This window comes from Megalobrama amblycephala, linkage group LG19 (genome assembly GCF_018812025.1).
Source record: "Megalobrama amblycephala isolate DHTTF-2021 linkage group LG19, ASM1881202v1, whole genome shotgun sequence".
Taxonomy (NCBI): Eukaryota; Metazoa; Chordata; class Actinopteri; order Cypriniformes; family Xenocyprididae; genus Megalobrama; species Megalobrama amblycephala.
This window is the reverse complement of record NC_063062.1, coordinates 9,792,061-9,806,084: the sequence shown is the minus strand read 5'-3', so window position 1 is coordinate 9,806,084 and position 14,024 is coordinate 9,792,061. Positions and strand designations below refer to the sequence as shown.

Genomic DNA, 14,024 nt, shown 5'->3' with positions numbered 1-14,024 from the left:
CAACCCTCCTATACTTATTTTTCCACGTTCCGCTCCGTTTCACGCACAGTTGAGAGTACAAGCCTTTCAATGTACACTTCTTTGTCCGTGAGCACAGAAAGTCGTATTCAACGCATGCGTGCATCTAGAGGACTTGGTCATTCGCACATGTGCTGTTCTTCTGCTCTCTTTCCTGTCGTGGTGGTTAGCAAACAGTGTTGCATTACAACGCGCCCCCTTCTGGATTGGAGTGTGGATCGCCTGTGACTGACTGTATTCGTTGTCTAATTGCATGAACCAAACCTTGACGTCTTTACTGTACAGATCAGGATGAATACATGTACCATTACACCCCTAATTATATATATATTCTGTAAAAAATGTTTCATTGTTCATGATGCCCAATGCATTAAAGTGTTACTAATACATAAAGTTGAAACAAGTGAGTAGCAAGTTTAAGTTCGCCCTCTCTCTTATTACTGTCCTTGAAAGTATCTTCCCTTTGAACTTAAAATTATCGTTTATATTTATCCCGCAGGGCGTTTCACAGGGATGTTTCTATTAACAACCCCTTAATCGCCCCTATTTCACTTCCCATCAGTACCATGGTCCACATTTTTCAGAAGTCAGCACGCCTTTGGACTCTGATCTACTAATCCCGTCCTGACAACCTGAACAATGGACTAGAGAGTTGTGGGTCATTACCTGTGGCCATATATCATTTTGAACGTCAAAACAGGCACGAGACGAATCCTCCCCTGCTGCTTTAATTGCACAGCATCTGTGATGCGTATGTCAACACTCTTTAATGACCAATCAAATCACACAGTGTGCTGACAGGTCAATGGGGCCACTTTGGACTGGATACAGAGGGCCAGCACCCCAAGCAGCTTCCTGAGAAATGTGTGAAGCCGTTTCCTGAAAGCCAACTGGTAGTGCTTGTAAACAGAGGTACAGTAAACTTAAATTTGGAAGTGGGTGCAGAAGCTGGCAGGTCTTAACATAGTCGGCATTGACGGGTGTTCTGTGAAGCCATAAAGTAAGCCATTAAAATATACAGCTGGATTTGCTGTGAGCATAGAGCACATGCCTCGTTGCTTAGGGTGGTCCAGTGACTTTAGACACAACATATCAGCATTTGCTTGTGTATGTGAGTGTTACCTGGGTCTGCTGCTGGAAGTTGTTCAGGTTGCTCTGTAATTGGTGGATCTGTTGGGTGTAGACCGCTGCCTCCTGAGGACCCTTCTCCAGTTCCGCCTTCAACTGAGCAATCGTTGTCTACAAACAAGCACACAAATGTGAGACCACCACAGAAAATAATTCTATTCAGAGTATGCACTGTAATTAATTTCAAGCAAACAAAATAGATGCTCTGAGGGACAGAAGTGCAGTCTGTTATGGTGCACTGAAGAAAATGTATCACAGTTTCCACAAAATTATTAAGCAGAACAATATTGATAATAAGAAGAAATGTTTCTTGAGAACCAGATCAGCATATTATTAGAATGATTTCTGTAGGATCATGTGATACTGAAGACTGAAGTAATAGCTGCTGAAAATTCAGCGTTGCCATCACTGGAATATTTTTTACATTTGTCATCACATTTTGAATTTATTAAAACAAACAGTTATTTTAAACTGTAATATCCCACAATATTACGGTTTTCTAATAAGACTTATTTCAATCCTAAACTTTTGAATGGCAGTGTATGTGTCTATATGCTGTTATTTACGTATTCTACTCAGATGACAGTGCTGCTCACAGATTACGAAGAAACATCTGCAGAAATCTATTACTATTCATACATCATATCTTAATCATATTACAGACTACCTTCTTCATTTAATATTGAAAAAAAACCTAATAATTTTCCACATTTGCAAACAAAAATGCTACTGAAATGTTCATAATGTAGAACTCTAGATGGTCATTTAATTTCTGTGAAAATCTGCAGGGTTCTTTGCTCTGTACAGAAACCATGTTGTCCCAAACATGAATGTCCCAGGACTTAAAGACTGTACTTCCTTCCCTCACAGAGTCACTTTTGCTCGCATCAATTTTAATATGTCAGCTACTCTGTCTAATATTTTTGCATGAAAAAGAATTTCAATGTATAATAGACTTTTCATTGGATGAAGTACTCTAAAAGTGAGGGAGAAATTGAAAAGAACATTGCATTTTGGTGGAGAATGCGGGTTAAAAAAAATCTAAAGCTGATGACATGCAGAACGTAAAAGAATGTATGCTGCGTCCCAATTTGCATATTATACATTAAAGGAACACTCCACTTTTTTGAAAATAGGCTCATTTTCCAACTTCTCCAGAGTTAAACAGTTGAGTTTTACCGTTTTCAAATCCATTCAGCTGATATCCGGGTTTGGCGGTACCACTTTTAGCATAGCTTAGCATAGTTCATTGAATCTGATTAGACCGTTAGCATCTCGCTCAAAAATGACCAAAGAGTTTCAATGTTTTTCCTATTTAAAACTTGACTCTTCTGTAGTTACATCGTGTACTAAGACCAACGGAAAATGAAAAGTCGCGATTTTCTAGGCCGATATGGCTAGGGACTATACTCTCATTCCTGCGTAATAATCAAGGAACTTTGCTGCCGTACCATCGTACCAATAATATTACGCAGCATCTCTCACAAATGTCTCCATGGTTGCAAGGCACGCTCCCCGTGCAAGCAGGGGGTCACAGGCGCTGCGTAATATCATTGCGTCTTCTGCACCCATGGTACGGCAGCAAAGTTCCTTGATTATTACGCCAGAATGAGAATATAGTTCCTAGCCATATCGGCCTAGAAAATCGCAACTTTTCATTTTCCGTCGGTCTTAGTACACGATGTAACTACAGAAGAGTCCATTTTAAATAGGAAAAATTTTGAAACTCTTTGTTAATTTTTGAGCGAGATGCTAACGGTCTAATCAGATTCAATGAACTATGCTAAGCTATGCTAAAAGTGGTACCGCCAGACCCGGAGATCGGCTGAATGGATTCAAAAACGGTAAAACTCAGCTGTTTAACTCTAGGGGAGTTGGAAAATGAGCCTATTTTCAAAAAAAGTGGAGTGTTCCTTTAAGTATTAGTAAATCATAGTATGTTGAAATGAGTATTCCAAAGATCCCCGGATGTTTTACTTTTTCTGGTTAGAATCTGAAGAACACATCCATGCACACTCTAATGGCTAATATTGCCCACAACCCATTGTGCATTAATTAGAACTACAAACTCGAATAAAAACTACAAACACTGCAGATATGTGAGACAGACGTTTAAGTAGACAGGTTTAGATAAATAGCCAGTGATTAATAGCCAGTATGTAATGTGGTGAAAAGATATATTTATTCAATGTTATCCACATTATACTTAATCTACAACAGCACTGTGAACTTTTATAAAGATACGTTTGGTCATTAACTTTTAAATGCATCATTATGCAAACACATGAGGAGAGTTCTCCAAGTCTGCATGAAAGACAAACAACTGGCAGATCACTGTGCGACTACATTTCTTTCTGAATGTGGAGGATTTTAACCATTACAAGATGATTGACAGGGCAGTTTAAACAATGAGGATGCATATGACTAAGAGACAGAGCGGTCTGTTAAAGATGCAATTATGACTAAATAGTATGTCCCAAAGACTCATACTCTCAAAAGTGTGTATTTTTTCTTCACAAAAACAGTACATACTTTTAGGGCATAGTATAAGTAGGTGAACTGGGATGCAGCCATAGACATTAAGAGGGACTACTTCAATGCTGTATAACATATAATAACTGAAAATTTCTAATGAAAAAAAGTGACATTCAGGCAAAATGATGAAAAAGAATTGACAGACACTGAGGAATTCAAGAGGGAAACCGTTACCTCGAGTTTACGAATCTCCATGAGAATGCAAAGCAGGTGCAGTGTTAAGTGAAGGGTGAGAGAGAACGAGGGAGAAGGACACACAAACCAGTGAGGTGAGACAGGACACACACGGTACAGAGACAGAGGTGCCAACACTGCGCTTTAAAGGTTATGACAAGCACACTGGAGCAAAACACTGGCTGTGTTTCAAACCCTGGTGAGCTGCCAACCTAGGTGGCATTTTTAGTTTTATTAAGCCCCAAATCAGCATATTATAATAATTTCTGAAGGATCATGTGAGACTGATGACTGGAGAAATGGCTGCTGAAAAGGTAGCTTTGTCATCATAGGATTAAATTACATTTTAAAACTAGAAAACAGTTATTTTAAATTGTAATAGTATTTCACAATTACAGTCTTTACTGTGATTTTAATAAAATGAATGCAGCCTTGTGAGCAAAAGCCTTCAAAAATATTTTAAAAATCTTACTGACACTTTTGAAAGGAAGTGTAACTATATTATTTTTATTACTGAAAAGTATTGGGGGGAAAAAATCTAATTCAAAATTAAATAGTTCATCTAACTTTTGTGTGTGCGATTCATGTAAGAAACAAATCAGTTATTAAGTTGCAATGTATTGCTTTACTAGACAGCTCTCTAGAGTCTGGAACAGAGACACTATAATCTAATAGATTTATAGGGCTATATTGTGAAGAATGATGTCTGCATCCTTAATATTTCCTTATACGGTCACTAGATGGCAGCCTTTGAATTGTGTAGACCAACCAAAGTCAAACCAGAATATCTGGGGAAAAAAGTGCACTCAAGTAACCTGTTTGTAATGATCTATGAACACTATTCCCGCTTTTGTGAGACCTTATATAACGAGAAGCAATTTTTAGGTCAAAAGTGCAAGCGATTACAGGCATGTTTACAGGAAACACTCAGTGGTGGGAGGCTGGCCAGGGGGTTAATGGTTAACCTCAGGAATCTGTTAGAAAGGACAGTCAGTGTGACCCTTAGACATTTAACAAACACGTTCGGATACTACATTATGATTGGAACCTACTGTATGAAATCCCCTGTGAATGTGTCTTCATAGTTTTTGTCTAGACAGCGTAACCAGTAATCTACAATCGGTCATAGGCTCGGTTTGCTTCAAAGGGAAGAGTGACGTCACTGGTGCACCCATTCAAAGGTCACCTGCTTGTCTCTGTCTCAAAATGACCTCTCATTATCCCTGCCTTTACGAGCTATTGATTCTGGCATGAGTCTCCATATTTGCCAGCTTCTATCGATACCTACATTTTCCGAATAAACAGCTCAGAGATCAATTGTATATAAAGCAGACATCATTGTAACTCTGCCCTTATGTCAGTTGTACAGTGCAGACAAGGTCACAGCAGGTTTGAGCTCACCTCTGAGGTAGTGAAGTTGGCCTGCAGTTGTTGGTATTGGCTCTTGAGGCGCTCGGACTCCTCCTCCCTCTCTCGGGTCATGTTGTCCATGAGAGTCTGCACCTGCACCAGCTCTTTCTTCAACACCTCCACGTCTTCCACTCCAGGCCTCTGAAGCTGGAGGAGAGCCAATGACAGACAGGATTAAGCTGGGAGAGATTGATGAAGTATGCACAGCAGCAGCTGAGAGGATGCAAACTCATTAATTATAATGAGACAATAAAGGAGATGTTACCAGCTCTGCAGCCAATTTCTCCTTCTCCTGTTTCTCTCTCTGCAGATCTTGGTTTAGATTGGTCAGCCTCTGCTCCAACGCTTCTCTCATGCTTTTCTCCTCATCATAACGAGATTTGATGTCTGAGATATGAAACACATACTCATTTTAAAACAATCTTATTTTATTTTATAAAAGAAACAAACTGCATAAATATAAAAGGCAGGAATTTTCCTACAAGCTTACCAACTATCTCAGTTGCAAGCTGAGCAGCTTTCTGTTCAAATAAGTCTTTCATCTGTTTGATGTTGAACTTCTCCGTCTCAGATTCGTTGAGCTTTATCTCAAGCTCTGAGAAGACAGAAATACTGACTGCAGCTTCACAAAATGAACCTTTATGCTTTAAAAATTGGCAAACCACCACTTAAACAAAGGTTCAAGATTCAATACAAGATACATACTGTTGACCGCGTGTATGCAATAAATTATTTCCATTAATTAAAAAAATATATATATATATGCTACTGTACCACACCATACTTGGCCAGAAAGTTTAAAAGCCAAAATATGAAACTCTTATTTTTAACAGTGATTTTTGCTTTTTTAATGCTAAAAATATATATTTAATATTTATATAATTAATGATAAAATAATGATGATGTATATAAAAATGTTTAGAAAATATGATTTTTTGTATTAATATATGTACATGTATACACACACACACACACACACACATATATATATATATATATATATATATATATATATATATATATATATATATATATATATATATATATATATTTTTTTTTTTTTTTGTTTTTTATAAAATATATATTAATAAAAAAATATATAATTGTTATATATATAATTATATATAATTTTTTATTAATATATATTTTATTAAATATATATATATATTTTTTTATTAAATATATATATTAATAAAAAAAATTATATTTGGCAGCCTTTGAATTGTGTAGAAATATATATATATATATATATATATATATATATATATATATATATATATATATATATTTTATAAAATATATATATTATATATTATATGAAGAGTTCATTTGCAAAAAACGATAAACGGCACTTTAAAAAAAACTGTATTTAATTTTTTAATTACATATATATAATTTAAATATATATATATATATATATATATATATATATATATATATATATATATATATATATATATATATATATATACACACATTTATATATTTAAATTATATATAAGCATTTTTTAATTATTTTTATATATATATGTATATATACATAATTTTAAATTACAATTTAAAATGTTTTTAAATTTTATATATAATAATATATTGTGTGTATATAATATATTATATATACACACATATACATTATACACATATATATATATATATATATATATATATATATATATACACACACATACATACTTACATACATATAAATACATTGCATTGATTCATTGATTGCAATCTAAGCAATATCCTGTAATCTCAATTTTAAAAAATATATAAAATGTATATATAATTTATATAAAAAAAATTTTAAAATTGAGATTACAGGATATTGCTAAGATTGCAATCAATAAATCAATGTAATCACACAGATCTATTGATCTTAACTTGTATTGAACCTGCTACATTCCTTTAAAGAACTAATTAACACTACTCACTAACCTGATGGTTCTCCACTGGTACCACCACTCTGTGAAACCTAAAATCGATACACATCCAGCAAATTCAATTAGAGAACACAGCAAACATTCCTTCAGTAATCATTAGGCATGATTAAAACATTTCTTAAACCATCTCTGCTCTGATCTCTGTGTGAACAACCAAGCATTTCAAAGGATTTACTTTATTAGTAGCCAGTTGTCCTTGTACTTTGTCTAATTCTTTTTTCAATTCCTCTGAAAACCAGCGTTCCTCCTGAAAACACACACAAAAAAAATGCACATCAGCAATTTTAAACGCAATAGACATATACAAAGGGAAATAACATCATTGAGTAATAGTGCTATGAGTAGTGCACAATTCAGGCATACTAAGGCTGATAAGAAGGGTGGAACTCAAAGGCAGAATACCTTCAGTGAAGCCTGTAAATCCTGGACTTCCTGTCGAAGAAGGACTAGATCCTCCCTTAGCAAAAAAAAAACACATGCCTTTATTATAAACTTGTCATGTTTTTTCATATTTCGACTTTTCTTTGGAATAACATGTCACAATACATGATGTTTCTTTGGAATAACATGTATTGCTACAGGTTATTCCAAAGAAAAACGGCCACAAAAAAACAATATGACTATTCCTTTGTTTCTTTTCTGTATTCCTTACTTCATAGTATATTTCACTTTAGGATTAATTGCAGCCTAAATCTCAGGATGGCAAGATTATCTAACAGAGCAACTGAGTTTTCCTGACAGGAAAGGGAGCAAGAAGGGTTTAATAATACAGAAGCCCACCTGCCAGGGCTGAAGGGGGACGGCTGGTCTCCTGGCTCATGGAACACCTCATAATGTTTGAAGAGCTCCTCAGCAGAGTTATGTGACTTCATACACTGGGGACAAATGAAGCCCTGCAGACAAACAAATTAACACCACAATGAGATCCAGGGAAGACACGAAGGAGCAAAGAACACATAACTTAACATCATCGTACATCTGTTATTAAAATTAAGTTAAAGAAAGAGTTCATCCAAAAACTAATATCCTCTCATCATTTATTAACACTAATTTTATTCCAAAGCCATTTGATTTTATTTCTTCCATTGAACACAAAAGGAGATGTAAGGCAGAAAGATATTCTTTACCATAATAACAGAATGTATATTTGCATTTTTTTAAAATTTGAGACTCGAATCTAGGTCTCGTCTCGGTTACTAAGAATGTGTACGCACAAATTTGTGTGTAAAATCTGCATATGAACGTTTCCACAAACAAATCATGATTCACCAAAAACTTTCATACTAAAATTTATTCTAAATTTATGGAAAAAAAAAGTAAAAAAAAATGACAAACCACATGCACGCAAAAAGCACTTTCTCTGTGCGGCCTTATAATCGTGTTAAGAGGGGTGTAAAAATGACTTTAGAAAGATGGCAGCATAATTATTTTATTTTTATCCAGAGATTGGTAGGTATATAAGTAAAATCTGTTGATTTGAGCAATCTTTGTTTCATTATATGCCAACAGTGACAGTTCAAAAATAGCAAAAATCACTTCTTGTGTATAAAGTATTAAATTAATAATATTTAGTATTAAAGATATCCTTTTAGATTCTGCTTCATAGCCAAATGTCCTTTTGGTATCTGCATTTTAAAAGTCCTCAATGGTCCAATCCCAGAGATATTGAGATCTTAACACAGCTACATGAGTAAATTGGTCAATTGTACACATTTTCAGTGGTCAAAAATCAAATGTGGGTCACTTTTGAGAATTATGTTTTTTTCGCGCTTCTTTTTTATAGAGGGAAACAAGATACATTTCTAGTTTAAACATTATTTATTCTTCAGACATTCCTCTTTAAATGCAATAAGTAACACTAAATTCATGCTGTATCATGTGCCAAGACACTGCAAAACATGCTAGACATAAAGCAATGGTTAAATATGATCCCCAGTCACTATTCACTTTCATTGTATGGAAAAGATTGGTGTGAACATTTTGATAAATGTTTAATTTTGAATAAAAATCCTAATAAAAGTGAGCAAATGATACCAAAACTTTCATTTCTGGGTGAACTATCTCTAAAATCTATCCCTAAAGTCTTGAATACATCAATGATAGCAAATGACAAAAAGAGATTTGAAGGCATTGAGGCATTTGGCAGTAATATGGTAGAGTTATACATTTAATTCGGCTTACCTCTGAGGACTCATTATTCACATCAGCTGACGGCTGCTCAGACTCTGAGCTCTGGGAGCCTCCTTTCCCAGGAGTCTATTTCCACAAAGATATGGGCAGAGAAAGTAAAGAAAGGAAGGATTTGAATCAGATGTCAGCTGGAATGAAACTCATCTCATTATATCACACTATTCATATCTGGCACAGCTGATCAGGTAACTGGGCAGTTGATCAAGAATGAGTGCTGGTTGGAGTGCTGCTCATTTCATGTCATTCACAAGGTGTAAAGGCAAATATTACTCGGTTTACTTCTTGGGATGTGCTCGGCATGGCTGTCATTCATCCGAGGACACGCATTGGGCTGAAACGGTATACTCTGCAAGAGGATCGTTTAATGTTTCCCTCAAATCTTGGCAACCGAGAGCAGTATGATGTCAAACAATACTGTTCTATAACATTGATACACCCTTGACATTTTATATGTGCCTACTATCAGATCACAAGATGTCACAGGGATAAAAAAAAACCTACTGTTTAATCACCATTAGACCTTACTTTCAGCTTCCCTTCTACTGACACTTCATCACGTAACACATTGGTTTGGTTCAAGACATCTTTTTACTAGTACAGTATATACCTTCCTAATATTGTTTTGGACCCCCTTTTGCTGCCAAAACAGCCCTGACCCGTCAAGGCATGGACTCCACTAGACCCCTGAAGGTGTGCTGTGGCATCTGGCACCAAGATGTTAGCAGCAGATCCTTTAAGACCTGTAAGTTGCGAGGTGGGGCCTCCATAGATCAGACTTGTTTGTTCAGCACATCCCACAGATGCTCGACTGGATTGAGATCTGGGGAATTTGGAGGCCAAGTCAACACCTCAAACTTGTGTTCTCAAACTATTCATGAACCATTTTTGCTTTGTGGCAGGGCGCATTATCCTGCTGAAAGAGGCCACAGCCACCAGGGAATACCGTTTCCATGAAAGAGTGTACAAGGTCTGCAACAATGCTTAGGTAGGTGGTACGTGTCAAAGTAACATCCACATGGATGGCAGGACCCAAGGTTTCCCAGCAGAACATTGCCCAAAGCATCACACTGCCTACACCGACTTGCCTTCTTCCCATAGTGCATGTGTTCTCCAGGTAAGTGACGCACACGCACCTGCCATCCACGTGATGTAAAAGAAAAGCAGCTCGTCTGTTTGATCGGACCACAGGGGCCAGCCTTCACTCCCCACGTGCATCAATGAGCCTCAGCCGCCCATGACCCTGTCGCCCAATAGATCCTAACCACTGCAGACCGGGAACACCCCACAAGAACTGCAGTTTTGGAGATGCTCTGACCCAGTCATCTAGCCATTACAATTTGGTCATTGTCAAACTCGCTCAAATCCTTACACTTGCCCATTTTTTCTGCTTCCTAATATCACTTGCTGCCTAACATATTAACATATCCCACCCACTAACAGGTGCTGTGACGAAGAGATAATCAGTGTTATTCACCTCTCAGTGGTCATAATGTTATGCCTGATTACTGATTATACACACACATATATATATATATATATATATATATATATATATATATATATATATATATATGTGTGTATAATCAGTAATCATATATATATATATATATATATATATATATATATATATATATATATATATATATATGTGTGTGTATAATCAGTAATCAGGCATAACATTATGACCACTGAGAGGTGAATAACACTGATTATCTCTTCGTCACGAGTTGGGTAAAGAGTTGGGTAAAGAAATATTCATGTAACACTCCAAAATCAAAGGGAAAAAAACTTTATTTTGCATAATTTTTATTTTGATATAATCTACAGTTAAGCCCCTTGTAACTTTTTGCACTATGATCATATTTTTTTAGGACAAATATAAACATTTTATCCCTCAATTCTCATTACTGTAATGCAGTTATTTACTGTACTTCAGTGACAAAAACTGTTTTGCAATGATTTCAAATAAATTAACTTTTAAATAAAGGCAACTTAACTATACTTAACTATAATACTTACTAACTTTGAATGAAATTATTACTTTTATTCAGCAGGGATGCATTAGATAAATTAAAGGTAACATTAATGACATATCTATTTTAAATGTTTTTTCTTTGCAACATTTAATTCATTAAATAATCATATATATGTATATATATATATATATATATATATATATATATATATATATATATATATGAACCACAGAGTTCAACATTGATAATAATAAGAAATGTTTCCTGAGCATCAAATCAGCATATTAGAATGATTTCTGAAGGATTTCTGAAGTGAAACTGAAGATGGAGTAATGATGCTGAAAATTCAACTTTGCGTCACAGAAATAAATTAGAATTTAAAATATGATAACACAGAAAACAGCCATTTGAAATTGTAATAATATTTCTAAATATTTTACAGTATTTTTTATCAAATAAATGCAGCCTTGGTGATAATAAAAGACTTATTTCAAAAACATTAAAAACATTTTAAACAGTAGTGTACCATTACATGATTTTTTGCACGGTACTGCAAGGCACTTTAAAAGGTTACATGGTATTAACATGTTGCATGTCCAAAAAAAACAAAAACAAAACAAAACAAAACCAATTATATTACCATGATGGTTGACAATTTTGCTAAACCAAAAACCTATGGTAGATCCATAGTATCTTACAGGAATATTATTAAGCAGAAATTAAATTTTCAAGGACTGTCATCTGCTGCCTAAAAGATAAGACTGTATAACTATAGCAAAGGATCCGACAGATCAGACATTTCTATTAATGTGGAAATTATCTAATGTGAGTCACAGCTTGACAGATCACTGAAAAATACATTCAGACCAGCTATTTCAAGAGGACACGTCTTTTGTTCAAAATTAACAAAGCTGACACCTTGTCATTGTTGTCGTTAATCATAAAACGACTTATGAATAAGTAATTTTGCAAAGCTATGTAGCCCGCTAACCGGCTAACAGCTCAGTCTCCATGCCAACATTAAGCAGAATGATTTTATCAGAATATTCACTGTTCCTCAAGAACAAAAGCGATCTTCTCCAGTCGCGCTTGGAGACTGTCGTCAAGAAACCACAAGCGAAAAGTCATTTTAATCAATCTCGCATAAGGCCATCATTCAGTGTCAGGCCCGACGAGCTACAAATCACATTCAACTCAATGAGTGTCTGTGTGTTTTCCACTCACCATCTGTAATATTCGTCTTAACATTCTGGTCCTTTCTCTGGCTAGAACTATGAAAATCAAATCTTAAAAGTTTTGTCTAATAAGGGAGTGTTTAATATTTTGTTGTTGACACCTGCAGACACACACTGCTGCTTCTGTACAAGCCCACAGTTTCCCGATAAGTCCCGCCCGACATCTATTCAATGTTTGCGATGATTGGACCGCCTGCGTGAACGGCATCTAAGCTGCCCAATCGTAGGCTGTCTGTAAGGAGCGTCCACCAATCATTGAAACGAGAGATTAGGTCAAAGGCGGGATTTGTCGGTTAGAAGCGCAACAGTGACCGCCCACTTTTTCTTTGATTCGGGAAGTATTTTCCCATTCATCTTTTCAATTAGGATTTTTTTTAAATTCCCCAGTAAAATGTCATTGACAAATGCAACCAGATAACAGATTAATCACAACACAACAAACATTACAGGAGAAGTACACAAAGGTAAAAGACTAATGCATTTTATGAGGCCATGAACTACAAATCCCATGAAGCTTTTCGAATGACGTAATAGAATCCAAGGCGACGATAAATATTTGTTTTATTATTAAAAATGCAACATTTTTAAAGCTTATTGAATAAATAGGCAAATATATGCAGATATATAAGTTGTTTGAGAGTGTGGGTCGTCTAACTCGATTACTTTATTCGCATTAATGGGAGTAGCTCTGTTTCCAGCCAAAAGTGTTAGTGAGATTTCATTAAGATTGATTATTCCTGTGATTTTTGTTCAACAGAAAAATAATATGTTGTCCTTTTTTGTAATTGTAAGATTTTTTGGGTGGATTATATGGAAAATTTTGTTAGAAGGAAAGCAGATATTATATTCAAGATTAATAATTTTGATTTAGGCCATGTATTCCAATGAAAGTAATAATAATTTAAATGTTCTTGTACAAATATTTATTATGAGGGGACAATTTCACATACACAAGGGCAAGGCGCCTCTAGGAGACAAAGGACTTCTGTTTGAAGAACAATAAAAAGCAAAGAAGGCTTGCAATATTTTTCATTAAATACCGCATTTTTGATTAATGAATGGTTGATACGTTCACGTTATGTGCATTTTTGTGTGTAAATGTGTACATTTTTGTATACTTTGTTCTAATAAAAAAGAGAGAAAGTCAGCTGTTCTCCATTGATGCATTTTGTTGGGGCATTCCCAAACTACTTCATGTTCTTTTGCCCACAGAAGTATATATGAGTGAGAAAATTATTTTTCACACTGAAATTTCCCTGCTAAAAAATTAAAAAATGCATCTTGACTTGAACCAGCCTAAAGTTGTTTTATTAGCTGGTCGAGAAGGGAAAACAGCTAAGACCACCAAAGCTTAGTCAGTTTTTTTTCCCCAACAGATTTTAGGAACGATACAGATGTTTAGTATCGAGAGAAAA

At 35.1% G+C, this 14,024-nt stretch overlaps 1 protein-coding gene across 1 annotated transcript in view; it reads right to left on the bottom strand.

Annotated features, from left to right (window-relative positions):
* eea1 (early endosome antigen 1) overlaps positions 1-12,764 on the bottom strand; it is a 30,029-nt gene extending 17,265 nt beyond the window's left edge. Inside the window, 10 exon segments of the mRNA XM_048169695.1 lie at positions 1,141-1,257; positions 5,257-5,412; positions 5,531-5,652; positions 5,756-5,860; positions 7,204-7,240; positions 7,384-7,455; positions 7,611-7,665; positions 7,989-8,101; positions 9,390-9,464; positions 12,599-12,764. Of these exon segments, the coding sequence (XP_048025652.1) occupies positions 1,141-1,257; positions 5,257-5,412; positions 5,531-5,652; positions 5,756-5,860; positions 7,204-7,240; positions 7,384-7,455; positions 7,611-7,665; positions 7,989-8,101; positions 9,390-9,464; positions 12,599-12,622 (876 nt within the window). The 5' untranslated portion in view covers positions 12,623-12,764.
* Between the last annotated feature and the right edge of the window lie 1,260 nt (positions 12,765-14,024).